This window comes from Caloenas nicobarica, chromosome 3, assembly GCF_036013445.1.
Source record: "Caloenas nicobarica isolate bCalNic1 chromosome 3, bCalNic1.hap1, whole genome shotgun sequence".
NCBI classification, from domain to species: domain Eukaryota; kingdom Metazoa; phylum Chordata; class Aves; order Columbiformes; family Columbidae; genus Caloenas; species Caloenas nicobarica.
In genome coordinates this window covers 15,653,744-15,681,558 of record NC_088247.1, presented here as the reverse complement: position 1 = coordinate 15,681,558, position 27,815 = coordinate 15,653,744, and the positions used below count along the sequence as shown (strand labels likewise).

Sequence of the window (27,815 nt, the reverse complement as noted above, 5' to 3'; positions counted from 1 at the left end):
ATGCCTTGTGACTCTGGCAACCATATGAATATACACATGTGTGTATTCAAATACTTGCTATTTACCTTTGCAAGGTGCTATAATCTCTTCCTTTTTATCCATGTGATCTTTGTGACATTTGATATGGCAACGGCGACATTCTAGAGCAGGAGGAGGTTTAAACATATGCCACAGCGGCTTCATGCAAGCTTCACAATTGGTTGGAAAGTGATAAAGAGTAGGTATAAACTCATGTCCTTTGTGACAAATGTAATTTGACTTCTCTCCCATAGGCTCCACGGGAAATTCCTGTTCCTTTTTGCTCTCTCCTTCATTAGCATATAGGATCTAGAATCAAAGCACAACATTCTCAGATGACAACTGTAAATTGAGACTAATTATCTAAGTAGAAAGATTGAAGATTTACACTGGAATTGATTTTTTTTCAAGATTTTTTTAGTAAGTATTTAATTAGACAAAATTATGAAAATATTTTTGACAATGTGTGAAATACCAGGTTCGTTACACTAGAAATATTTATTAATGAATACCTGGAATATCCTAGGAATTTCCTTGGAATCTGCTCTGTACACATCAGTCTGAGTGACTGGTCGGACATGGAAAAGTTTGCTACAGGAAATTATTTCAAAAAGGACAAAAATTAATGTTACCAAAATGATAAATCTAAATTGACATATTAAGTTAGGATACAACATACCACATAAGACTTAGAGCCATTAAAGATTTGTCAGTACAACTTCCTAATCACTTGATTAAAGTCTTGTCTTTCAATCTGGCACATGAACTTCCAAAACCCTAAATAAAAAGACGTCACAAAGTACCCAGCCGTATTTGTGAAAAAAATGACAGCACTGAAAAACCAACATCACGTGACTCCAACGACTGCCTGTAGCTTTCTAACACACTTTCTCTCCCATGCTCCAACCTCTCAATATCCCCATTCTGTATTTATTAAGAAAATACATTAATTAACTACGCAACCCACCTGCAAGGACATGCTGTAAGTGAAAATGTACAAACACTGAAAATTATAGCTTATCTGCTACAGTTTCCTGAAGGTTTTTTGCTACACTGGGCAGGTGAGGTAGTTCTGGCTGAGCCGGTGGAAGCTGTTCAGTGACACCAGAGCGAGCACCGCACCACAGCCGCACCGCTGCTCACAGCAAACACGATTCTTCGTCACGATGGAGACCTAAGCTCCCAGTTCTGTAGTTCTAATTAGAACAGGACGTCCCACTTGACGTTATGCTCCCAGACTGCACATCCAAAGGCATTTTGTTTAAGTCTTTCTGACAAAGTTCACCTACAAATCAGAGGACAAATCGCACGTGATAATACTTACTCTATATCCAATACCATATAGGGATTAGATTGCTCTTTATCTTGTTCGCTGTCATAGAACAGGATCTTCTTACTGCTTACAATTACATACTGTTAGGAGACAGGAAAGGATAAAACATACATTTTAATCCAGTTCATCACAGATGTCAAAAGACATCACAGCAATTACTGCAGATGTCACAGCAGTATTCTTCTATAATTTTATTAAACAGTAGCTAAATGGACAATAGCAGCACTGTACACTGAGTCCATGATTTGCCAATAAATTCATTGCACAACAAACAAACTTCTGCTTACCCAATAAATCAATTTACATTTTCAAATTAATTTATATTTAAACAGATTTAAGTATATATGAAGAGATAAAAATTAAAGTCTGGAAGAAAGTAACAAGTTTTTCATTTCTATTTTACTAATTTAATTTTCACTTGGATGGGTACCAAAAGTAACTGTCATATTAGGATGCTTATTTTACACGTGCAGTTCACAACTAGTACAGCTCATACTCACAAAGACCACTGTTGTACTAACCAGGATTTCTAGCAACTTTAATAAAACAGCTAATTACCTAGACGACCTCCTATTGGCAGAGTTTTGTCCAGAATGAACAGTTAGACTGAGCAGTAAGTGAACTGGTATGAAACTGTGTATGTTGCAATGTGGGCAAAGACCCCCCAAAGAGGCTCCTGAAAAGCAGTGAATAAGTGAAGGCTGCACAAGGCACATGTGTAGTTCTTAGTTTTATTTCCTAAAGAATTTGTCAAGGGCATCTGCCTCCAGAATCCGCTAAATTCCATCTGCGTGATACTGCTGGGAATGCTTATGGATGAATGTACAAACGTTTGAAGACCAGGAACAGCTGTTCTCACCTCTGGCTGGACAAAGATGGGTCTTCACCTATTACAATCGTCTTAATCTGTTTCTCTGAGACATAGCTATACCAGCTAACGTATTATATTTTATACACTTAAGTAAATGAGTTTGAAACACATTAAACAAGATCATAATATGGTTTTCTTACCTTTTTAACCCATCCAAATTTTTTAGTGTTATTTCTAACAGGCAATGATAGCCAGCCTTCCAATCTTGATTCTGAAAAAAAGATACATAGTTAAGAACATAAATATTCTCAAAGCAGTATTTTTGAGTAATTGAAGACCAATAATAAAGCAACAGAGCAAACATGAGAATATTAACTATTTACAAGGTCTTGCAGAATTTATTACAGTAAATGATCAGGAATAAACTAAATCGTGTATTCCTGAATACAGCCAATAACAAACAATGCAATCACAAAACACTATTAGGCATGGGGAAGAAGGGGAAGAGCAAACTTGCAATTACAGCACACACAATCCCTTTAGTAATTTCTTCAAGACTTAAAATGCTTACGTCTATCAACCTTTACCTTTTAAAACAGCATCTGAAGATATTAGTACAGACCACACAACACCCAGTTCAAGACAAAAAAAGTCAAACTCCCAGTACAAATAACCTATATCCTCTATACACCAGGTAAAATTTCATAAGTTTAGTATTTTAAGTCATATTTTTTGTTCTGTAAATTTTTCTTTCTAATTCTGCCTAAATCTCCTAGGATTTCTAATACAAATTAAGTCATTTTTGGCTACTCCTCAGGCCTTCCCTAAATTCAACTGCCTTTTCACACACTTGCAATATTCTATATTACACTGGTACATTAGTCAGATTGGATTTATCAACAGTATTAACAGCTCAACTGTTGTTTGACAGACACGTTTCAGTAGTAACCAAAAGCCCACCAGCTCACACTTTCCTAGTGTTTGGTAGCACAAAGACTTTGATTCTATTTCTATAGCTGCACTTAATAACAACCATTTCTTTCCCCTATGTTTTATTAAAAGGAGCTACTCAATTGCAGTAATATTTTCCTAATGAGTTTCCCACCGTAGCAGAGGAGTTGGACTCGATGATCCTTGTGGGTCCCTTCAGGACACTCTATGATTCTATGAGACAACCTCTGCTGCTGAGGAACCTCCAAGTCAAAAATACTGAAGCCTCAAGTATTAACAAACACAAACCCACGAAAGGAGCACAAACATGCTCCAAAATTGCAAAAGCTATTTTCTTTCTCATCAGAGGGCATTTGCAGGCTCCCATCCATGTTAAACACAGCGTAACAAATAGTTATTAGATATTCACGGAATTCTCATTTTGTCTAGAGAGACCTGAAGCAAGGTTATTTATTCAAATATGCGCTCTCTTCAAAGTTTATTGCTCTGTAATCATTGCTGTTGATGACATATTTTAATGTACATATCAAATACATTAAGTATTTCTCGAATGCACATTTTGCCTCATACCTGCCACTTTAAATTGTTCCTTTCAACTACACCTGGCACAAAGCGTAGCGAGCATAATGCTGATGCAAAAAATCCTTCCCCATATCCAGAAAGTATGTTTAGTTTGTTAATGGTGTGAAAAAAATGCATTAATTTATTTCCTATTTTTCTCTGTAATCTCCAATATTATTGCATGAAATTTGAAAAAAATTAGAGCTGCTGATGACACTTCTTCATTTCTGGTGTCTATTATATACTAACAGATCAGAGAAAGGGCAGAATATTTCAAAATTTTCACAGTACGTGCTTATAAGCACTAGTAGGGAAAAAACCCAACAAAACACAACCATCATACCTCGAATCTGTTGTAACCATGTCAGTAAAAAGTCTTAGCTTAGGTATGATTTTTACTTTAGAACAAAATAAAACCATGCAGATACCACGACAGCAGCTAACAAGGAAAATACCATGTACTTAACAATTCTTTTATTAGAAGCCTCATAGAAAACCAAGAGAATGACAAAAATAGAGGAAACACATTATTATTTAGTCTGATGAAGTAATGTCAATATCCCCAAACAAGTTTTGCTTTCAGTGGAAAAGTGTACACACTTTAAAGGAATCTCAAGTGAAATACAAAAATTTGACTGTAATTAAAAAAACCATCTCTAAGATTTAGCAGAAGTCTTGTTCAGCAGTGTCTATGTGTAGTCTTATAAAATGAAAATAGAATTAGTAAAATAAAGCTCTGTTTTACCAGAGCCATACAATTCAATTATATGCTTTATGTATCTGGAAAAAGAACAAATTTTGCTTGCCTTACTGTACAAGAATCAAATATAAGATTGAAATTAAGGCAAAACAAAGTAATACTCAGAGGACAATTTCTGCAAGCAAGTAATGTAAATTTATATTATGGGGAGTCAGATGTCTCCACACTTAAACATTTGACGTTTTGGTACCAGTATCTCAGGGTCACACAGACAGCTGCAGATACTGGCTAGAGGCTACCTTGAAAACAAGGCCATAAGGCTTATTTATTCAATGCTTTAATAAAAACAGTGGTTTTATAAATGGCAGCAAGCATCTGTAAACATTTAGAGAAAACAAGCCAGTTATTTGTTCATGCAAAGTTTTTCATGTCTTTGCTGGCAATGTTTACTGCCACTGCCAGATTTGTTTTTTGTTTAATAATGTATTAATAGTGTTAGTTTTGAAACAGAGCAAAGGGACACAGTAAGAACAAAACCAAACAGTTCTCTGGGATATCACCTGTGCTATCAACTTCTGTAGGGCTGTGGGAACAAGACAAAGGTTCTTCCTCTGAGTCAGAATCAGAATCGAGAAGCATGCGAGAACTGGAAGGCTTAGTGGCAATACTGACAGAGGTGGAAGAGTGCTGGTAGGTAAAAGACATGGATTCCATAGTGTGGGATTGAGTGATATGGACTAAACATAAAGCATAAAGGAGGAAAAAGGTAGAAAAGAAGTCAAAATAGAATCTCTAAGAAGAGAGTATTAGTTTTACATTTCATCACATAACACAGTAATTGCAAAGTAACTACCACAATGAAGTGGAAAAAAAAATAGTTTTAATGGGGTACAACAGAATTTTAAAATTAAATTTCTTTAAATAAATGTGAGAAGTATGACTACAGACAGATTTAGTTAGTAGGTGGATAGTGATCACTATCAAAGCATCGATAAGATGGTAGAAACACATGAAGATGAAAAGCCACAGAATCATCAGAGGGATAATTTAATACTTCAGCTTCTATGGTAAAACACTGATATAAAAAAAATTAATGTAGAAATATTAATAAAATTAACATACCAGGGAATCCATCATCTGTCTCAGCATCTCCAGGTCCGCTGCCTATGCTGCTGTTGTCTAGACCGATGTGTAACGACTGGAGCTGTGAACGAAGCTGTTCAATGTCACTGTCTTTGCTGTCCAGAGTCATCTGGAGTTCAATCCGTATCTGACTCTCTTCTGCTATTTGCTGCAAAGAGAAGTGACAAGATTTCTTATTATCACAATACGCAGTTATTCAGAGAAAATATAAGTAGAAAATTATGCAGACTTTGCAGCCAGTCTCTCTATATATACACTTTCGGTCACGGGAAATTCAGGAATAGACTGTATATGCTACCTTAAAGCCTGTATCAATTCAATGAGAAATACAGAAAACACTATCAGTGTTTAAATTGCAAAAGGATCTTACTGCCTGCATTTCATTGATTTCCTTCTGGTATTTGATCATCATCTGGGTTAACTTTTCTCGTTCAGATTTCAGTTCCATATGCAGTTTCCTATTTTCCTTTTCCTTCCGCCGTACATCAGTGTCAGCTCCACGTTTGACTGGACCCTTCCGATTCATGATCTCAGCCAATTTATTCACAGCCTTCCCATGGTGAAGAAAAAAAAATGACAAGAAACACACCAATAAATACACAGAGTTATATTGTGAAGAAACAGTCCTCTCTCCTATCAACAGCCAGACATTTTTAACCCAACTGAACTAAGAGCCCTGCGTATCTGGTACTATAAAGTTGCTTTAATTCAATGTACTACTCAAAATTGAAAAGAAGGTAATGATGTCATTTTCACCGTAAGTGAGCATTTGCTTTGAACACTTCTATTCATGTAAATATTCTCTTCCATTTCCATTAGTTATTCCCAAAATGTATCTTTGGATTAAAATGTCACTTGTTCTAAAAAACAATCCCGATTAAAATCAGAATTATAATGTTTTATGGAATTTAAAGAGGAATATATATCAAGATGGAAACCAGCAAGATATGAATTCACATGACTGAAACGAAAATTTTAGCTGGAGAACTGCATGTGGATTAGGAGTTACTCTATAATGAATCATGAGGATGCAGTTTCACTACACTGAAGATCGACTTAGTAGAAGTAAAAAAAAAAAGACCAATATATTTTGTTTCAGAAGCAAAAAAGAATAAAGTATTCATGGCATATATAGATAGTTTACCGTGGAAAAGTTTTCTACTAAAAATTACTTGATTTATGAACACTATCTCTTCATTCATTTAGACACATTTGCTTACCTGCGTCTTCAATGTTCTTTCATTCAACAACTGTTTCTCAAACTGTGCTTTAATATTTCCTACATTTGCTTCTTCTTCCTTTAGTTTCGTAATTTCTGTAGCAAAGTAATAGGAAAAAAATCTATGAAAGCTCATTACAAAAGAAAGTACTATTAAAGAAAACTGCTTTCAAATAAAATTACATTTGGTTCAGAGAATACATACGTTCTTGCGCTTCCTTCAGTTTATTGTTTAGTTCTTCTTTCTCATTAGCAAGATTAGCCACATCACTAGTTAGTGTCCTGTTTGCTTCCTCCAGCTACAAAACAAAAAGCATATGTGACTACGTAACAAAAGACATTTGGCATATGAAAGCATTACAGGACAGAAGGAAATGCTTCAGAGTGAAACCAGGAGAAGGGTAGGAGGACTTGCTGTAGGAGGGGTAGGGACACAGAAGAAAGAATCACCAGAGAGACGCATGGAAGAAACGAGATTTTATTTCATTCACAGAAAACGAGTATTTGTAAAATATCAGCTATACTTGTGTATCACTTACCTCTAGGTTTGCTAAATAACAACGTATAACTCAAACTGCAAATCAAACTCAAGCCCACGTAAACCTCTGCCAAAATCACAATTCATATTACTCACAGAGGCTATGGTGGCATCTTTCTCAGTAAGTTCCTGTTTATGCCTGGCCATCATCTCTTTAATCTCCAGCTCTTTCATAATCTTCTCTTTTTCCAAATCAGAGTACTGCTCTTCAGCAATGGAACGTGCAAGTTGTTCTGAATCTGCTTTTGTCAAAGTAATCTCTAGTTGAGCAGCCAAGGAATCCCTGCAAATTATTGACATATACTATTAATTCTATTAACTTAAAAAATGGGAGGTTATGGCAGGGGTGGTGTGTGGGTGTGTGTGTTAAAAAACTACAACAACAACAAACAACAAAAAAATCCCACCAAAACACCAAAAAAACCCCAAACCACAACAAAACAACAACAAAAAAACCACCTTCCTTGTCTGCTACAAGTTTTTATACAACTAGTAAAAACCTACCTCTCATCCTGTAACTCTGGTATCTTTTGCTGCATTTCTTTACAAAGTTTGGTCTTTTCCTCACATTCTTCTTTAAGTTCTCGAACTTGCGTCTTGTACAGAGTCTAGAATTTAATGTTGTGAAAAGGACATGACTTGCATATTGTAGCTTGAAGGTACACAAAAAATTATACAAGATGACACTGCCTACAATTCTTTAATCACGCACTCAATTAGAGTATAGCTGTGCAATGGCTTCTCCAAATTTAACTCATTGTCATACCCAAAATGTTTTGGTTAACTTGTATGTCTGTGAATAGATAGATGTATGATATACATTTTATATGTTTGTAAATATACTGTTAAATACACTCTCAATGTGAAAATCACTATTTGATAGAAAATCAGAAGTCTCAGAAGCAAGGAAAAAATCACTATTTTTCTCTGCTATTTTTCTATACTATTTTAAATCTTTGTGTAACGTAGATAGTATGTAGAATTTAGACTTTACCCATATAAATCCATAAAAGCAACATGACAGTCGTAAAGCAAAAAATATAGGAGGAGGGGAAAAAATATTAGAAAAGCATTTGAAATTCAAGATTTTGTGAAATGGATACAGATCTAGAGGTATAAAGGAAATGAAAGAAAAATTATATTGCTCTGTACACTCAAACAACCAAATACAAGTGACATGACAGACGGCTGCAGGTGGATTGACTACAGGGCTTTGAAGACAGACCGTCTGTTTCTGGCCCATCCACAGCAGTCATCTGATCTCAAATCTCCCTTTCTCTCCTTGCACATGTGCCTCTTTTTGATCTACTGGAACTTCAGATAGTCCTCCTCCTCCTAATGTAAATACCACAGCAAAATCTTAAGTTTCCTTAAATTCAGAAGCAAGCCTTTTGGCTTTTACCTGCAGTGTGACTGGCTGTGCACTGTTAAAATAAATTAATCTTCACATGCTAGTGACGATTTCTAAGTACAATTCCTATTTATGCTGTTGTACTTTATCACAATAAAGCAAAATCTCCCAATGACCTCTACCAAGTTTGGTTGTAATGCAAAAATTTCCTTCCAAGCCTTAAATGCACGTTTTGTCAAACTGTGTGATTCTGAGAATACGGCTCTTCTCCTCCATACAGCATGGAAGAGACGCTGAATGCAAAGGGCTTGAGACAAGCAGAAGATAATTTACGCTGCGGAAAAGGAAGAATGAACTGCTTGACTCCACCCTCGCTCTATACTGTGTTTGGGATTCCCTTCCAAAGCTGGGACATTTCTTAGCATGAGCTCTTTCACATTGCTCAGTGATCAAGAATAAGGAGTCATGACAAGGCTGCAGACAAGACTGAAGACAGGAATAAGAAAATAATTAGTTTTAAGTCAGAGATGTGAAACATCTGACATCTGAGGAGGAGGAAGAAAAGCTAACATTGTACTTTACTAAGCAGATTAGTGTAAAAATAAAGCAGCATAAAACACACCGAGAAGTACTGTTCAGCTTCAAGTTGGTCTTGAAGCTCTTTCATTTGTCCATCTGCATCTTGACGTTCCCTAGAAAGGAATTACATTCTTTAAAATAAAAGATATGAAGATATTCCAAAGAAGCGAACAGAGAGTATTTGCACTCTTAAGATCTCCAGTCATTTCCTGATCACAGCGTGTCTGGCAGTTAAACCCGAGGCTTTCTCTGGGTACCAGCTCTCCTTTTCACCTGCAGAGCTGAGAACGCTACACTCACAGAGCTCAGTTTAATCCTGTTCACAGGGAGACTTCAGCAGTGTCACACACTTCAACTGGTACGAGTCACTGAGAGCGTCTTATTTCCATGTAAAACATCACTGATCTGACAGATTGCTTTAGGTCTCTCATTTGCTGGAGCTCAGTCTGTGAAAACACATCCGTATTCTTTGACACGCACCATGTATTAAAATTCATCTGTTATTAGAACAACTCAAAGTCAGTCCCATAACAAAGCCCAGTTGTGTGGCAGGAAGGATTTCCGCCAGTGTGTCACATCACAGCATCTGTCACATGTAGTCCTGATCTCGGTGAGTAACTGCGTCTTGCTGACAGCCAAGGTAAAGCACAAGGAGATAAACAGTCAGAAGTCACAAGGGATCTAAGAATGGGATATGTCTGATATATGCACTAAACTTGTTTTTTCAGTCACAAGAGTGTTGCGTAAAATTTCATTTATGTATTTATGAGCAATTGCAAATATTGCTTCTAAGACGTTGAAGAACTGCTGGGATTTAATAAAACTCGTGTTTGAAGGCCCAACAGATGTGTTTAAACATCCTTAGTACTGGATATTTCCAATAGGTACGTTTACAGCTCTGTATTAGCATTAGTGTCCAACTCTAATAACCTCTCTTGGACTAATGCTGCCAGTAACTTTCTTCCTCACTGAAGTCCTAAGTTGTTTTTAAAAGAAGTGTTACTTTAAATAAGTGTTTCTCTGAATTCCTCACACTCTGGTGTTTAAGCTGCACTTCTTGGGGGTTTTTTGTGTCAGATTTTTCAGGTAGCGAACACCTTCTACTGTACATCTACATATTGCTAAATCGCTAGGGCAAACCTCCAACCTCACTGTAATTATTTTAAACTACAATTCAGTTGTGCAGTGTAGAAAAGCATATTCAGTGCGGCAAATTTTAAACATTAATATGGCTCCCGCTTTTTGCCAAAAACCAATTACAAATCAGTTGACATTATTAAAAAAAAGTCAAGAGCAACTCTGCATACTTGCGGAGTTCATTATTTTGTTTTTCCAGACTTAATTTGATTTCCTGAAGGTGGTTATTCTCCTGTTTTAGCTGCTTCTCAGACATTTTCAAGGTGTTGACCTGTTGCGTTTGCATCTTGAGGTCATTTTGAGTGAGACAACGCTTTTGTGTTTCTTGCTCTATTTTTAATGTCAAGTTTTTTACCTGAAAAATAAACAGAAACCTGTGAATTTTACAGATCTGCACAGGAAAGTGACATGTAAACAGTCTCTCTTATTGACTTCCTCTACATTTTTGTACAACATGCTCACATCTTTTTATGGACAAAGCTGTTTCCTGAATGAAGGCATTAGCAAGCAATAAATAAGCTAGTTTTTCCGTGTCAATCTCACAGCATTTTACATGCCAGAAGAAAAACTTTTTAAGCACAGTAATGCCAAAATAGTTCAGAAAAATGAAACTACACTCTGTATACTTTTTAAAGCTCCAAATACAGAGAAGGAAAAGCTGCTGCCGTTTTCGTTCACAAACATTCCTAAATAGAGCTATAACAGGGAAAAATATTATGACATCGAAAACCAGGTTCCACTCAAGACTCCTTTTGTCATTGTTCCTTACATCTTCATTTAGTATATCCTTTTGCCTGAGGAGTTCATTGATTTTCTGTTGTGATTGTTTGAGATCACAGTCCAACATGGAGCGCTGCTTTTCAGCTTCTAACAACCGATTTTCTACTTTTTGCTTTAAAGCTCTCTCTTCCAAAAGTTTCTTCTCCATTTCTGTGAAGCAAGAGATTTAAGATGTCAGCCAGTGTAAAGCAGGGGATTTTAGAGGGCATGGGGAAGAGGAGGTCTACCCCATATTAACAATATTTAACCTTTTAACACTGAAGAGAAAGATTGCTGAAAAGTGATTTATTAAAATTTTCACAGTAAACCCACTCCCAGAGGATGCTTTTACAACCATTCCTGACTGATAGCTATTTCCCACTTTTGAGTTTCAAGATAACTTCCAGTTTATCTGCAGCACACCTGAGATGGATAAAAAAGGTGGATTTCAAAAAATGTTCCACATAAATCTACTGAAGTGTTGCTTTGACTATGATAACTTGAAATCATTTAAAGAGTTGAAACTGTTCGAGAACCTGATATGCCAACTGATTCAGCCATTATTACTGATTCATTTGTGCTTCTTTTGAGCATCTGCACGCTCCAAATCTTTGTGAATGCTTTGCAGTTGGAAGGACAACAGCTGAAGGTAGCTTTTTAAGTAGCTGCAATAAACATAAAACATTTAATTCAAAAGTAAGAGCCATTTTCTGGAGATGTTTGGTAATTATCCATCACTCCAAGAGATTTCAGTTGTGATGAGATGCACCAGAATATGCACAGTGACTATGGAAATGTAGCAAAGGCTTCGCCATTTCTAGCTCTATCTGGTCTACATATTTACATTGTTAAGTGGCTGACCTATATTTTATTTAGGAAGACACAAAAAGATATGAGTACACTAAGTACATAACACAGGGGAATCAAGGAAAAAAGCCTATACTTAGGCTTCCACTAAGATTAAAAGATTATCTTATCTACTTTGTACCATTTACACCTAACTGTGATGTCACATACCTTTCATGGCTTCAGACTTTGCCTCCTCAATAGATTCATAGATCTTATTTTTGTCTGCTAATCGTGCTTTTGTGGCTTTATGTTCAGCTTCTTCTTGTTCGAGGTTCTGCTGCATAACTTTGAATTTATATGTCATATCTATTTCCATGTTGCTCTTTTCCTGTTAAAGAAAAACATTGAATAAAACACTAAGCACATCAGGTTAAAGGCAACATTTCAGACAAGAGTAACATGCTGCTGGGAAGTATACTGAGAGTAGAAGAGACAGCTCAGACTCTAAGGAGTTGAGAAGCCTTTTCTACATATGTTTTCCTATGGGTGGCAAGGTGCTCCAAAAATGCACAACGACATTCCCAGTTGCAAACAATTACGGAATTACTGCCTGAACAACCAACGTTCTGTATGAAGAGCGGCTCAACGAGTAAGTTTATTGAAGAATTTCTTCAATACATTTGTTTCAATGACAAATTTGTCAAAAAAAATAACAACAGAAGCTGTTCTACTTTTAGCAATATTGAGAGTTTAAAAAAACCCACACGGATTAAATGAAATGTTACAACTGCACTATTAAGCTACACATTGGAGTACATTATTATGTACTTTAGAAGTATAAAGTATTATGATAAGGGAAATTATGTGGTTTTTGACGCTTCTCAAATTGGAAAAAAAAAAATCAAAGAAAAAGAAGAAACACTGAAAACAAGGCTTATTTTTTGCATAGATTTTTGTCTCTATGTCTCAGGTAATAATAGTGCAAATTCAAAAATTCCATAAGAATGTAACACCAATGTTCACTTAGAAATGCTGTTACCTTTTCTAAATCTGTAAGTTTTTCCTGCAATTGTCTCTTCTCCATTTCCAGTTTGGCTAATGCACTCTTTCCATTTTTTACTTCTTCCTCCAGGCTAGTTATTCGACCTAAAAATGACCAAAACACCAATGAGGCTGGGCAGCACGTGGGGAAAAAATAGTGTACTGTATCTGCTTAGAGGTAACACTTTTCACATGTAACAGCTTCTAATTCTCACTACTAAGGGTGATTTTAAAAGTTATCAATAACATTTTATAAATGTTATCACATTTAAAAAATGTTCTCCCTTAAATGTGTGTCCACTTACATAACATTGTATAGAGCAGCACACTAATCCAGTCACAATTTGAAGCTAAAATAACATCACCAAAACCTATTCTTATTTCTGAAATGAGAAGCAAGCTTTACTTCAGATTTGTGGGAATACCTTGTAAATCACTGATAATCTCTGATCCATGACTTCGATCTCTCCTTTCTGATTCTAGAGCTGACTGAAGATTGAGAAAGTCCTTCTCCAGTTTGAGTTTCGCATTCTCTAGCAGGCAGTTCTTATCTTGTAGTTCTCTGTTATTGGCTTCCAGCTGCTGGATTTGCTTCGTGCTTTCTGTCTGGTTCTTCCTTAACCTGGCTGCCGTATCAGACTCTGACCGCAGTGAAGAGTTGGCTTCATCCAACTAAGGATTGGTAAAAACATACTTCAGAAAAAACTGAAATATAACAACTCTCATTTCTACTACAGAATACTAGATTTTTATGGATTAAAGAAATAAAAAGGAGTATATATTAAGATTACTTTTGAAGACCAAAACACGACAAAAAAGAAAACTTTTAAAACTCCATTACACATTTCAATTCCGTCCTAACAAAGTCTGTACTTCAAACAGCTGTTATTTTAAAATACACATATATAAAGATGGCATGCCTGTCTTTGTAGTTGATTGATTTTCTCATTGGATATTTGAGAGTTCTGATTCCTCTTTTTTAAATCTTCAAGCTGGTCTTTCAAGCTGTTAACTGTAACAAAAACAATGCAACATTGTTAATCACTGTCATAAAAAGTTTCAATTTGAACTACAATTCATTTATATTATACTTCAAAAACCCACATCATACCAGAACCCTTCAAGCATTGTTCAACATACCCTCATTTTCTAAATTGCGTTTCTTATCTGCTTCATGTTCTGCTTTTCTCTGGTATTCTGTATTCTTATGCTGAAGAAGAGCCTTCTCTCTCTCTAACTGTCTGAGTGCAGACTCTACGTTCTTCCTTGAAGATATCTGGATATATTTTAAAAAAACACACCACTATTACATAGGGAAAATTGATGTTCTTTAAATGATAGAAAGACAGCTCAAGCACTCAGTTTAGTTTGCATTGGAGAAGGACACACTGTATTTCCCTGCAGCAAACACAGTGTATCAGAACTTGTGGTCACATCCAGCCCAGGATGACCAAGGCCAAGAGCTTTTACAATTTAAACACTGTTTGATCATTCGGATTTGACTTATCAGTTAAATCTGCTCAGCAGCCACTCCGGGAGCGCAAAAACATACATGCAATGTAAGGTCTTGACATGCACCTGGACGAGCAATACATTAAGTTTGTACAAGTCCACCAAAGAGATGACTCATCTGGAGTAGCACTAAGGTGCAAAGCTGGGCAAGAAATTGGGTCCTTGTACTGACACTGTTGGAACAGTGCAAAGACCAGCAGCCTTCATCTTCCAGCAACACGACTCCCACATCTTCAATTTTTAGAATAATCTATGGGATATTTATATCCAGCTGGCCTCCAAATAAAAAACATGGTAAAAAACAAATGCTGAAAACAAATGTGTAGTTGTAGTGCAGAAATCATAATGAAAATATTTCAGCAGTGACAACAATTTCATGCTTGTGAATATCAAGAAATTAACTGGTAGTACTTGCTATAAAAACACAGCTACTCAAAAGTAATTTGCTGTTTCCTAATGAAAAAAGCCACACACAAATGTTAAAGTTCTAACTCCAACAAGAAATAACTTACCTCTTCATCAAGCTCTTTCACTATCTTCTCTAAACGAGTGCTAGTAGACCTGAAGAAATTTGAAAAACATTTTTAAAACCTGCTGATTATATAGAAATTACCATGTTAGGATGTGACTCTTATTTTATGTAAAATACTCTATTTTCAGCAATCACATGAAATTCCAAGAACTAGGGAAATCACTCGAACAATGGAGAGATTCTTATGGAGGCTTAAGGGAAAAAAAAAAAAAACCAAACACACATACCACACCACAACAACAACAAAAAAAACAACCAAACCTGCTGTAGTCACAGGAGTAGCAAGAACTAAGCCAGCAATTTACAGCGAGGTCTGCTTGCAGGGTCAGGAATTCCTGACATGAACCAAAATGCTTTTAAGCACTGAAAAAAATGTAATAAAACTTCTTTATAAACATACCAGACATGTCGAAACAGTCTCACCTGTACTTCTGTTCTAGTTCATCTTTGGCTTGCAATTCGTTACTGAGCTGTTCTTCAAGCTTGCTTATTTTTTTCTGAAACTGTGTAAAATACCAAAAGCATGGTCCACATATAAAAATGCTATCACATAAAACAAGTGTAATTCATTTAAATAACAAAAAAAATGCAAAGTAAGGAAAATTAATTCAATCTTCCACTGTTATTTTAAAACCATCCTTAGAAGGTTATATCTTTACAGGTATTAACCCTGATGATTTTAAAGACACAGATCCCTAGCACCAAAATTTGCCACATGCTACATTAAATCAACTGCAGAATTATGTGCCACAGATTGTGAGTCATAAAATTTCTAAGAGCAAAGAATATTTTTACTTTCCCTTTGCTGTACTCGTTCTCTGCAGAGAGTGACTTTCCACTGCAGCAGAATTTTTGGGACTGTCTTTTCTAAATAAAATTAAAAAATAAAAAGGAGGGCACATGATGAAATTGGACAATATCCAGAGAATATTACTAAGCATGATCAATGACCTCACATAAAGAAGAATTTGTTAGTCTAACACATCCAAAAACTAATGAACACTTTTCAGGTTTGGGAATGCTTTGTTTCGCTTACTAAAATATTAAAAAGAAATAATCAGCCAAGTACTCAAATATTTATGAAATAAATGATAAATAATAAATTTTGGAATAATCTCCTGTCTTCAGACTTCCAAATGCATTTATTTTCCTCCCTTCCGTCTCATCCTCTACCGCCCAAACATAAAATGTAAAAAAGTGGTTTTCTAAACCACTGTAATTGTTACAATTAGGAGAGTCTCAGAACAAGGGCCCTGAAAAGGACACCAAGACCAGAGATGCACTGCTTGAGAAAATACAAATGAAAAAAGTTGTCAGAAGTAAAATGGAAATTTTACCAACTACTTGTACTATCACAACATAAAGCAAATATCACAAATGTTATACTATGTATTTTTAACAGCAAACTTTTAAAAGGGAAGTTCTGAAACTACTAATCTATCCAGCAATGTGTAAAACTATTCCATCTATTCAGCAATAACAGATGGAATGAAGTGGAGTCTAATATTTGCATTTCAATTTATGCTGGTCAATACATAATGCATTTCTTTCACTTATTTTTTAAACTTTGAAAAGGAGTTCTAAGTTTTAAGAAATATTAACAATACATTATCTACACTTGAATCATACAAATGTTTAAGTAACATAATGATGTAAGTAAGTCCATGAAAATTCCATAGCATTCTCCTGTCACTTGCAAATTTAAATTCAATTGTCAGTCTTCAAAAGCTGGATAAACGTAATCCAGATGCTAACTTCAACTGAGAGCACAATTTAAATATTCCTTTATCACTGTAGGTGACAATTTGCTTTTCTGAATTCCGAATAATCAGCCATGAATCACTCAAGCAAGCGTGGAGCCGAAATTCACAGCCTTCCCAAGAGCGATGCTGTTTGTGGCAAACAGAACCTTACACATTTGTTTTCCAAATAAATCCTAGATGCCAAAAGAATTCAAGAAAAATCTGTATTCATTCATCTTTAGACTACGGTACCTTAATGCTTGCATACAACTGTTACAAAATACAACCAGTTTAGTGTTAACAGTTTGGTGAATAGACATTTAAGATATTTCCCATTCATCCAAATTATGTAGGACTTCTTTTTATTCCTTTCGTAATTAAAATAATATACTCACCTCCTTGCTGTCCTGTAAAGAGAAAATATCTTTTCATTGAGGACCATTAAAAGACAAAAAGTTCACCCCAAAAATTATCGAAAACATTTTAAGACTTTGTCTTTCCTTAACAGACTTTAAAAAATCAGTTAATCATACCATTACTTACAAAAAAAGGCACTAACCTCATTTTTACTAGATTGCATGGATTCGTTTTCTCTGCAAGACTGAGAGGAGTCACTTAGCAACCTGTCAAAAACAACAACAAATCCCTCCAGCTCTTATTCAAGTTTTCAACAACTCTGGCAACCATGCCAGTCAAGTCATTTTAATTAATTCTCTCAGGTCTTAATTTGTCCTATGCTATTCTCAGAATCATTTTCTTTCAGTCTGAGTGCATCTTTCTGATTTGAAACTTTTCTTAAATAAAGTATAACAGATGTTTTCAAATCCATAGCAGCTTATATTTTAATGAATACAATTATTTAACTATTCAAGTTGAGTGCTAGAAAGCTATTATCTTGTGTAAACTTTTTTCTAAAGCTACTAATAAAACGCTGTTTTAGAACTAAATTACAAATCTATCAGTATTTAAACTCCAAAATATTTTAAAGAGACTATATAATTTTGTGCATATAAAAATATTGTGTTAAACACAGTTATCAAAATAACCAAAATAGTAGTAAATTATATATTCTACTTAAACTCTGTATTTCTTATCTTCACAACTGGACATAAATGAATATAATGCAATGAATCGATTATGTATCTTGAGTGAAAAAAAGGACACAAGAAAAATCTGGAGGTGTTGTTCTAAAAACGCATATTAAAGGATCACGTACAAATTGTCTCTATAGTAGGTAAATCCTATAAAAGGCAGTTGGTTTCCCACGAAGGCTTTGGGGATTGGAAAGGTTTCCACGTCTCCCTTGTCGTCCTCAATGTCATCAAAATTACTGCTATCTATATCACTGCTAAGCTCAGGAACAACAGGAGCAGCAGCTATAAAAAGGGAAGAAAAGATCAACTTCACTCCAAGATTCAGTCACTTGCTGTATGCTGGTATCTCTATAATGTTAAAAAGCCTATAATATAAGCTGTCCCACTAGTTAAATATGTATTAACCGTGCGGCAGATCTGTAAATATTACTGTCAACATTTTTTTTCTAGAGATATCTTATTTTTACATTAGTTGCACAATGCACAGAATATTTAATGTGCAAAATGTAAGGTAATCACATTTGAGAACAGAACTCTAAACATAATCATCATTTTAAGAAACTTTAGTAAATAGACGATAAATAACGATTGAGCTCATGATCTGAACTGACATACTGCGGTATTTTTGCCTAAAGCTATCAAGTTCACAATGCCTTAAATGAAAAGCAGTAAAACTGACCAGACCATTGTCAAACTGCTGTCCTAACTACAGAAGTTAAAAAAAAAACAAAATCAAAACCAAAATAACCAAACCAAAACCAACAAAAAAAGCCCAAAACCAAACCAAACCAAAAACCCCGCAACATAAACAACAAACAACCCCAAACAAAACAACAAAAGCCACAAAGAAACAGAACATACCGTGCATTCTTTTTAGTTAGAATTCTAAAACATCTGGTTCTGTTGTTCAAAACTGAAATCTATACATTGAAAGCATGATAAAGTTGAGGGTAATTCCAGTAGGAAAAACATGTATTTACTAACCCTTACTGATAAAGAGTTTTTATAACACAAATGATAAATACAGAAGTTCGGACAAATTCTTGATAGCTAAAAAATGCTTAATTTATAAAGCCTGAAGTTTTTTTCATTGTTTCTATTGCAAATTCTGAATAAAAATAGAACTTTTAAGGTAATTTACTTACTCTCTCGAATGTTGTCCCAGTTCCACTGATCACTCTTGAAAAAAGGGTGATGCTTTATTTCTTCTACCCCATTTCTCCCAAGTCGCACATCCCTGAACATAACAATTAAGCCAAATTCACATTAGGAAAAACAACACTTGGTTTTTGTCATTTAAACTCTGACTTACTCATAAGGAGCAAAGAAGCTTTCAGTAAAGGTTATCTGTGTTAGCCACACTAATAGTCAAATAAAAAAAAAAAAAAAATTAAAAACCACCAACCACAGCTCTGTAGTTTCTTATACAAAATGTACTCTGTTTCTTAGTACGCTCTCTCCCTGCAACTGCTAAAATGTCCAGAATTTGGAGGCTGCCACGTGGGGAGGGAAGCAAGAAAGAGCACTGAGGCAAAAACTAAGAAAAAACTAAAAACACAAATAAAAACCCAACACCCTCGGGGGAAAAAAAAACTGCAGAAGTTCCTTGTCTGCCAAACCACATGACAAAGATGCGAATGAAGGAAGGTCTGACTTACTGCACAGAACGGCTATTCAAAGCTGGACTGAAATAAATATTTTAAGAATTCTATCCTCTGCCCCATAACTAACCCTGACACATCTTCTGCTGATATTTACAGTGAAGTAAAGCTCAAGTGCAACGAGAAACTTCTAGTTTGGCCAGAATTCTCTCTTAAAACTATCTGCAAGAACAAGACATAAAAACAATGCGTGTAAGAGAAACAATAAATCATAGGGTCAATGCTTATTCCTCTTGTAAGTGCTCCGGCAGGGATCACGCATACGGAAAGAAGGCATCTGTTTCCAATAAATCACTCGAGCATTGTATTAAACATAAACAGGAAGATGGACACACATAGTGGAAGTCCACCTCGCCGCATTTACTTTATTAAATTCTACTCATATTTTCTTTCTACCCTTCAGCTACTAAGGGTGAAAAACGCTGTTAAAGCACATCCTTCCTGACTAACCGCGATCTTGCTCAACAGAGCAAACAATCTCTCTTCAAACGCAAAACCCATTATAACGCAATTTTTTTCCTAATCCCTCATTCTATAAAGGGTAAAGATTTTCTGCTGTAGCCAAGTTCAAAGGACCACAGCAAAGCATAAGGAGGCATCATCAGTCCAGATCTAACTATGGACCTACAGCATTCTTCTGTTCAACCTGAGAAACAGATATCTCTTCTTTCTGGAACTAAAGAAAAGTGTAAGTGCTCAGGTCAAGAATAAGGTTGCACAGCTTAACATCAATAAACAGCTCAGTTTCACAAAGGGAGACATCCAGGATCTGTTTATAGCCAAAACAACATCCTCGCTGGTTTGTCAGCTACACTTGTCAATTACTAAAACAAAGCAAATGTTTGAACAGTCTAAGAAAGCTTAAACACATCCAGTAATTACAGGCTTATTTTCATAAAAGTATTTCCTTTCATTTTTTTAACTAACACTCACATAGACACTGAGCACAATAATTTGGTTGGTCCCTGCCTTGGAGCTTACAGATTACTTTCAACCTTACAGTTTTGTCCCTGTATTATCCACCGCAATTGAAAGGATTTGTCTGGCACAAACTGCGTTGTCAACAAGAGCTGTCAGAACTGCTCATAGAAATAAGAGACAATACCTGGAAAAAGCATCCCAAAAGAAAAACTAGAGAGTGGGAGATTTTGCAGAAGAGATTTGAACAGAGATTAGGAGAAGTAAAAAAAGAAATTAAATTTTTACAACATACACGTGCTAATACCATCCAAAATGAAAACAGTACCAGAAAAATACATGCACTTACCTATCAGTTAAAAAGGCACAGATAAGGTTCTTTGCATGCTTAGAGATTTCCACATCATCTGGGAAATGTAATGAGTTTTTATGATCCATAATTTTACTGTATGTTCCTACTAGAGAGTCTGCATAAAAAGGAGTATCGCCTGAAAATAAAACAGTAAATTCACTGTGATTTTGAGTCATGTTCAAGTCATGCAAGTTGCAAAAGACAAAAGATAGAAAGAAGAGTCTACAAGTAATTTTTACCTAAAATAGTATTTTATTTAAATAATTTTTTTAAAAAAGGAATGCCAGTTACAAAATAATGTATACTACTAAAAATATTCCTTCCTCAAAATGCCCATGTTACAAAACTAAACTGCTTTCCATCCTGCGTATCACTACCAAAATTCTTCCCAGTGAATTACACCTTTTTTCCAGCTGAAGACTATCACTGTGTTTTCTAATTTACATGACAGCTGACACCTACATAAATCCCAAAGTTTAAGCGCTTCCATGGGTACGATGGACCGAAACTCACTGAAGATTTGCTCACACGCATTTGTTGGGGGGAATGCAGCACAGGCCGTTTGAGAGGCACGTGGCTCTGCGCTGCCTCAGGCAAGTCAGCTCTGAGCAGGAGCCTTCACAGCGTGTTACTGCACTGCTAAAGCCATACTAGTAAATCTTGCTGACTGATAAATTATATGCGCTTGGGTGCCCATATTAACATGGGCAGGTGGCTTTTAAAATCATAGACCTTTCATGCTCAAAGGTTTGCAGCATAGGGTTTAGTTGAGTCTGATTTCTTTGCAAATATCCTTAAGAAAGGTAAAATTGGGACAACTGAAAAGAATGAGCATCAATAAAGGTATTTGACGCTCAAGTTAACTGACAACATTCTGAATATACAAATGGTTCGGGTCAGTATTCAAGATGCTCCAATTTTTACATAAACGCTTTCTCACAACTAATCCATAGGTTTAAAAGAGAAGGTGAATAATCATAGAATCATTTTGTTTGGAAGAGACCCTCAGGATCATTGAGTCCAGCCATAACCTAACTCTAGCACTAACCATAAATAAATAAATTGCATGATCCAGGCTCTGCCCTCCGTCCCAGTGCGCTGCGGGCAGTCGGGCTGACCCGGCAGGGCAGTCGGCATCCTGACCGCATGTGTCCAACGAGGTACTAAAAAAAGCTGGGTACGTGAAAAAATGTACAAACAGACTGATGTACAAAAACCATTCAGCTTTCAAAATGAATTTAAATGGAAATATAAACATAACAATCCTGCTTTTAGCCTCTTTCTGTCATTTTATGGCAAAATAATGAATTCGTACACATCAGTTGGAATTAAACTTCTAGATATTTAGTAAATTCATTAGGTTGCCAGGCCAGTACATTGGATGCGGGGATCAATGTGATGAACTGATTCCACAGGTATTGCTGCCACCTCCCTTTCTCCAAATGTTCCCCTTCTCAGTTGTTTTTGGTCTCAGAAACACCTCAAAACTGCCCTAAGTCACTGAACAAAAAAGGATATAAAGCTACAGGAGAGGGCCACAAAGCTGGTGAAGGGCTTGGAGAGGAAGCCGTATGAGGAACAGCTAAAGTCACTTGGTTTGTACAGCCTGGAGGAGACTGAGAGGAGACCTCATCGCAGTCTACAGCTTGCTCACAAGGGGAGCAGGAGGGGCAGGCACCGAACTCTCCAGTGACCAGTGACAGAACCCAAGGAAATGTCAGCAAGATGTGCCAGGGGAGGTTTAGGTTGGACATTAAGAAAAGGTTCTTCACCCAGAGGGTGCTGGACACTGGAACAGGCTCCCCAGGGAGGTGTCACAGCCCCAAGCCTGACAGTGTTCAAGAAGAGACTGGACAAGGCCCTCAGACACATGGTGTGAACTGTGGGGTTGTCACATGCAGGGACAGGAGTTGGACTCGGTGATCCTTGTGGTTCCCCTCCAACTCAGGACATTCTAGTATTCTATGACTAAAGTAGTGTTAGGATTCATCCTCTGACCAAGATTTTAGCTTTCAGTTAAGCATACAACAAAAAGCAGTACCGTTTTCATGAGTACTGTGTCTTTACTGAAACCAGAATGTCAGAATGCTTTCTGTGCTTTCTTCGGAGTGTGAATTTTCGGAAGTCTATAGGCAGAAACTGATATGCAAACACAAACAAAAATAGATACTTTCTACCAACGTGTGGGATATAAACTGAGAAAGATTATTAAGAGAAAACCAAGTGTGAAAGTCCACAAAGGCTTTTAAAAGCAACTGTTGCTAATGGGATCTTGAAACTTAGAAGGCTATTTAAGAATGGGAATGATAATGCCAACATCGGTTTATGTCACATGTTGTTGAGGGTGAAAAAGAAGAAATCTTCAATAGTCAAAATACCATAGGAGGATAAAACGATAAGGGTTTCATCAAAGGTCAAAGTCAGCCTGTGTCAAATACTCCAAACCAGTTTATCAGTGCCCATCTCTTAAAATGTATGTGGGGGTAGAAGATCTGTCTTGAATAGTCTCGTTATTCCTAGTTCAAATACAAGGACCAGGAAAGTTCTGTCATTGCTGGAGAGAAGCTCCATGTTTTTCTAGACACTTTGTCAAATGAATTTGACCTGAGCCTCAAATAACTGTGTCTGTAAACAAAGTCACAGAAGGAAACGATGTTACACTATCAGACAGGAAACCCAATTGAGACTGGAATATGATGACTGGAGAACAAGAAATAAACCAAAAAATTACAGGGCATAACTAGGCCCTGTAACTGTAATTACCAGTATAAAGATGAAGCAGGTTTTAGCATTTCAAGAAGACTGCACAGATAGAAAAATCACATATCCATTTCAGAGAAAGGAAGAGGCTCATATTAAAAAAATATAGCAGGAAGACAGCTTCATGAAAAGCACAAAGAAGGACAACAAAATTCAGCTGAAAGGGAACAATGTTAATCACACGTATGTTACGGCATGGCTAAAACCAAAACAGAAACAAAACTGTTATTTTGCTCCCATCAGAAAAAGTGTCTGAAAAATCAGAGTTAATGAAAGTGAAGTTTCCTGTCTACAGTATACACAAGAAAAAAAATTATGATTACTAAGGAAAAAAAAGTGGTAAAAATAGTGTAGCTTCATATATTAAAATAAGACACTTTGGGAGGAAAAAAATATGTGAGACCGATGAAATATTAGGAATTTTTTAACACACAAGTCCAAACTCTAGGAATAACTACAGCAAATAACGTCCTTAAGCACAGCAACCCATACTGAAACATCAGAATAAGAACACAGTGTTGCACTGAAATCTAGATCAATTTTCATCCTAATTGAGTACAGGATCCTTCATACAATCTAGCTCCTGCAAAAACTGTACCTCTCCAATTTTGCTTTTAAAAATGTTTTCATTAGAAGGATAAAAAGGTGAAAAGCCTCTCAGCCTCTCAGATACAAGAAAAAAAAAATGAGTCTCTGAAAAAAACCACAAACATTTCTGGATAGTTATGTCCAGTATTTTAATAATGGAATAATTTTATTTATTGCCAAAATTGTTTACGAGACACTATTGATTATAAAATCACTCTTAAGTCAAAATGCCTTCATTGCAAAAGACAGAGATTCCAGTAGCATCATATATCTAAACAACTTTCCTGGCTCAGCTACCAGAAACATCACATCTGAAATATTCCCAGAACATGCTGATTTGGATTTTTAATAATTATATGCTCAATTCCATCTTTCTATAATCAGTATTTTGCTACCAGACTATAATACTGATCATCACAGTATTTTAAGATGCAGATGACTCATCTCCTTAACGGATGATATTCTAAGTTTGTTACCATAGCAGTCTGGTGTATTTTACTGAAAAATCCTGACTCAAGCATAAAAGAAAGAATCCAGCCATGCTTCCACAGTCATTTTGATCTAACAGAAGCCACTGCTGGTGCTGTGAGACAAAAAAAATAAAAGGGGAGGACAGGGAACAAAAGGAAAAAAGGAAGAAAAAAAAAGTGGGAGCAGTGCTGCCCTTCCTACTCCATTGCCACCTCTCCATCCCTGAAAACTCTGTACTGCCCCTGAGCTGGCACAACCATTCATGAGACAGTGAGTTAGCTGACCCCAGTTAAAACTATTCTAAGAACTAGTTTAAGATGAACCGAGTCAGGGAACTAATCCCTGAGCAAGCACGCAAACAGCTGTCGCAGCATTAAAGCGAGAGACAGCAAAGAGAACAGGAACGAAGCGACAGCATCAGCCGAAAGTCAGAAGCTTAGATACCGAGGTACTAGCAGCCTCTTCCAGCAAAGTACAGCTAAAGGCACAGTAAAGACAAAACAATAATCTCATTAGCAGAGGAAATCACTACTTACCAACCAGCATCTCAAACAGGAAGACTCCTACAGACCACCAGTCACATTCCCGTCCGTAATAACCGTCACCTCCCTGCGATTTCAGAACTTCGGGTGATATGTAGTCAGGGGTTCCCACGGCTGTATCGCAGCGCACCATACCTGTCTGTGCAACAGTAAGAATTCAAACAGCTCAACTGAAAACACTTCTGAGTCTTTAAACAATTAGTCCACTAGTAGACCAGAAAAACATAAAAAACACAGCTCAAAATATTTGGTTTGAGGAACGTGTTTGAAAGTATCTATTTTTTACTTCAGAAGCAACATGGACTGAAATGACAATTCCTAATAACGTGCTCTCCTCACCTACTCCATAGTGGTTTTTCTTGGTTACATCTTTCAAAAATTGACCAATTTTATGATTTTACCATTGGTTTCGATATGAAACTACACATCATACCAGTCTGCTCCTTATCTCACTGAATTCAGGGAGAAGCTTCTGAATAATTTGAACAAGCTATGAGTTAGGCCCTACATACCAGATACATAACAGTTCTGACTAATTAAAACAAGACACGAAACAATAGGTAAATGTTTATAGTCACATCTTGTTTTGTAATTAAAGACAGGAGAAAAAAAAATCCATTTTTAAAGAACAGTTATGAAAAATGAGGTAAAATATTATGATCTAAGTAATTTTTATTAGCATATTAACACACTTGTGTTAATGGAATGATTGTTCATCCTCTTTTGTTTCACACTGAGAGACTGAAAACGCAGGGGCAAAATGATGCAGAAGCATCATCAGGTCTGCCAGTGCGCTGGTTCAGACTTACAAACGTTGTTTCCTTTAATCCAATTCACTGCATTCATTCCAGAGAGACCAGATGGATGAATGAAATGAAATCCTGGATAAAGTTAGAGAAGTACCAAAAATACACTCCTCTTTTTTTCTGTCTCTCTACATCAAGTCTTTTCTAAGTCGTCTTGCAAAGTTATTTGTGCGATTTGCCATCAGCTTTGGCTCAATATTAATACAGAATTACAAGAATTATTTAGCTTTTAGAACTGTATTGCTGTGTAAAAATTACACATCAAATTGCAATATTTATTTTCACACACAATATGAACTGTTAAAAGCTTCTATTGATGTACAAACCCAGAATCCTGGAAAGTCATGAACCAGCAGACAAAAGCTGAAGTGATTAAACAGTGCAGACACCTAAAGAGTACTGCAGGTGTCCTCCTAGAAAATGCTTCTACATCTCCACGCTGAAGCTGAAGCCTAAAGGAAGTTTAACAACTTAGTTCCAGAATGAGGAGTAGGTTAACTTCTGCTTCCTGTACTATGAAACAGAGAGCACATAGCTTGATCATCCTGGAATAAGAAGATGAAGTAATTCTTTTCAGAACAACAAACACATTCTTGGGACAAAGTAGAATACATAAAAACACATTTTAACACTGGGAATAAACTAAACCCCAAAGGCTCCAAAATATAAAGTAAAAAACATTAAAAATTGTTTAATAACTGGAACCATTATTTGATTATTCTGCTTTTAACAGCACTCAGTGCATAAACCTAGAGCTCCTCACTGAAGCTTAAGCCTGTCTTTGCTTTGGGAGAAACTGTTTTAGGCTCATGTGATGCTGCTGATCTAATAGGACTGTGGCATCTTAATAAGGCCTTCAACACTGGTGCATGTCAAATTCTTCCTTATCGAAATGCAAAATTACAAGGGAAAGTCTGAGTCTTCACTCAGTGAAGAGTGGCTGATGCCACCTGAATCTCTCCCTGGGTAAGCAGCTTCTTTAAAAACAAAGTCATCAAAACAGTTCTGAAAGATTTCTCTGAAGGCCACAGCTTCAGTCACAGCCTCATCATCTCGACACCTAAGCACTTAATAACACCCCATCTGCCATTCCTCTGTAATTAATACATCAAAACAATAATGCTTTTTAATATGTTATACATGTAGATATTTTATGAAGTCTTATGCAATCTAAGCAAAAGTTGTGCCAAAAAAGTGCCAGTCCTACCCAAGTCTGATGGCTGGTATGTAGCAACAAGAAAGCTTTTTTCCAATGACATTACAGGTGCTAAAGAACTCCAGGTAACAATCACTCAAGTCTTCAGACAAGATGTCAAAGAATTGAACAGTAAAACCAAAAAGTATTTCTACAATTAAGATGGCCCTGTGTACTAACATCAGTTTTCAATTGACTGTATCTCTCTGAAGCACATGGAGTTGGTTGTACTCACTCCCCCTAAAACCCTCTACCTTCTGTCTCAGGAACAAATCTAAAAATGCATTCACAGGATCACAGACCAGTCCAGGCTGGAAGGGACCTTGAAAGATCATCTCACCCAACCTTCCATGGGCAAGTGAGCCTTGATCCGACTGCATGTTGAAAACCTCCAGTGACATGGACTCTTCCACATCACTGCGGGGTTTGGTCCATTATCACCTGAATAAAATATTCCCAGGTTTCTGTTCCTCTCATTTACACACTTGTTCTTTCAAAGAACTCAGACGTTGCTCTCTATGTATTTTTAAGTACCGGATACTCTTAATACCACAGTCAGACCAGGTTCTATGATCTTTGGCATCAAAGCCAAGTAAACAGGGAAGTCCTCTCTATGCAGTACATGGCATCTTGACAGTCCCTACATTCTGCATGATGGCTTCTGCCTTCTGTACTTCAGCTTTTGAAGAGATCTAAAGGGTGATGTTTTCTC

General features: G+C 36.3%; 1 protein-coding gene across 3 annotated transcripts in view; it reads right to left on the bottom strand.

The window, feature by feature from the left end:
• The window catches only part of ROCK2 (Rho associated coiled-coil containing protein kinase 2), a 109,562-nt gene that overhangs the window by 15,304 nt on the left and 66,443 nt on the right, over positions 1-27,815 (bottom strand). For 2 of the 3 annotated variants that reach the window (XM_065631103.1, XM_065631104.1), the window contains exons 6-31: positions 25,097-25,241; positions 20,739-20,877; positions 18,956-19,047; positions 17,933-18,092; positions 17,276-17,339; positions 15,398-15,477; positions 14,955-15,003; positions 14,071-14,206; positions 13,851-13,942; positions 13,356-13,602; positions 12,929-13,035; positions 12,118-12,277; positions 11,111-11,271; positions 10,512-10,696; positions 9,248-9,317; positions 7,779-7,882; positions 7,371-7,557; positions 6,942-7,035; positions 6,738-6,832; positions 5,888-6,067; positions 5,497-5,665; positions 4,935-5,111; positions 2,363-2,433; positions 1,343-1,431; positions 531-609; positions 66-327 (exon numbers count right to left, since the gene is read on the bottom strand). In XM_065631103.1, the coding sequence (XP_065487175.1) occupies positions 66-327; positions 531-609; positions 1,343-1,431; positions 2,363-2,433; positions 4,935-5,111; positions 5,497-5,665; positions 5,888-6,067; positions 6,738-6,832; positions 6,942-7,035; positions 7,371-7,557; positions 7,779-7,882; positions 9,248-9,317; positions 10,512-10,696; positions 11,111-11,271; positions 12,118-12,277; positions 12,929-13,035; positions 13,356-13,602; positions 13,851-13,942; positions 14,071-14,206; positions 14,955-15,003; positions 15,398-15,477; positions 17,276-17,339; positions 17,933-18,092; positions 18,956-19,047; positions 20,739-20,877; positions 25,097-25,241 (3,394 nt within the window). The remainder of the gene's footprint in view (positions 1-65; positions 328-530; positions 610-1,342; positions 1,432-2,362; positions 2,434-4,934; positions 5,112-5,496; positions 5,666-5,887; positions 6,068-6,737; positions 6,833-6,941; positions 7,036-7,370; positions 7,558-7,778; positions 7,883-9,247; positions 9,318-10,511; positions 10,697-11,110; positions 11,272-12,117; positions 12,278-12,928; positions 13,036-13,355; positions 13,603-13,850; positions 13,943-14,070; positions 14,207-14,954; positions 15,004-15,397; positions 15,478-17,275; positions 17,340-17,932; positions 18,093-18,955; positions 19,048-20,738; positions 20,878-25,096; positions 25,242-27,815) is intronic. The other variant, XM_065631105.1, reaches the window with a different exon arrangement.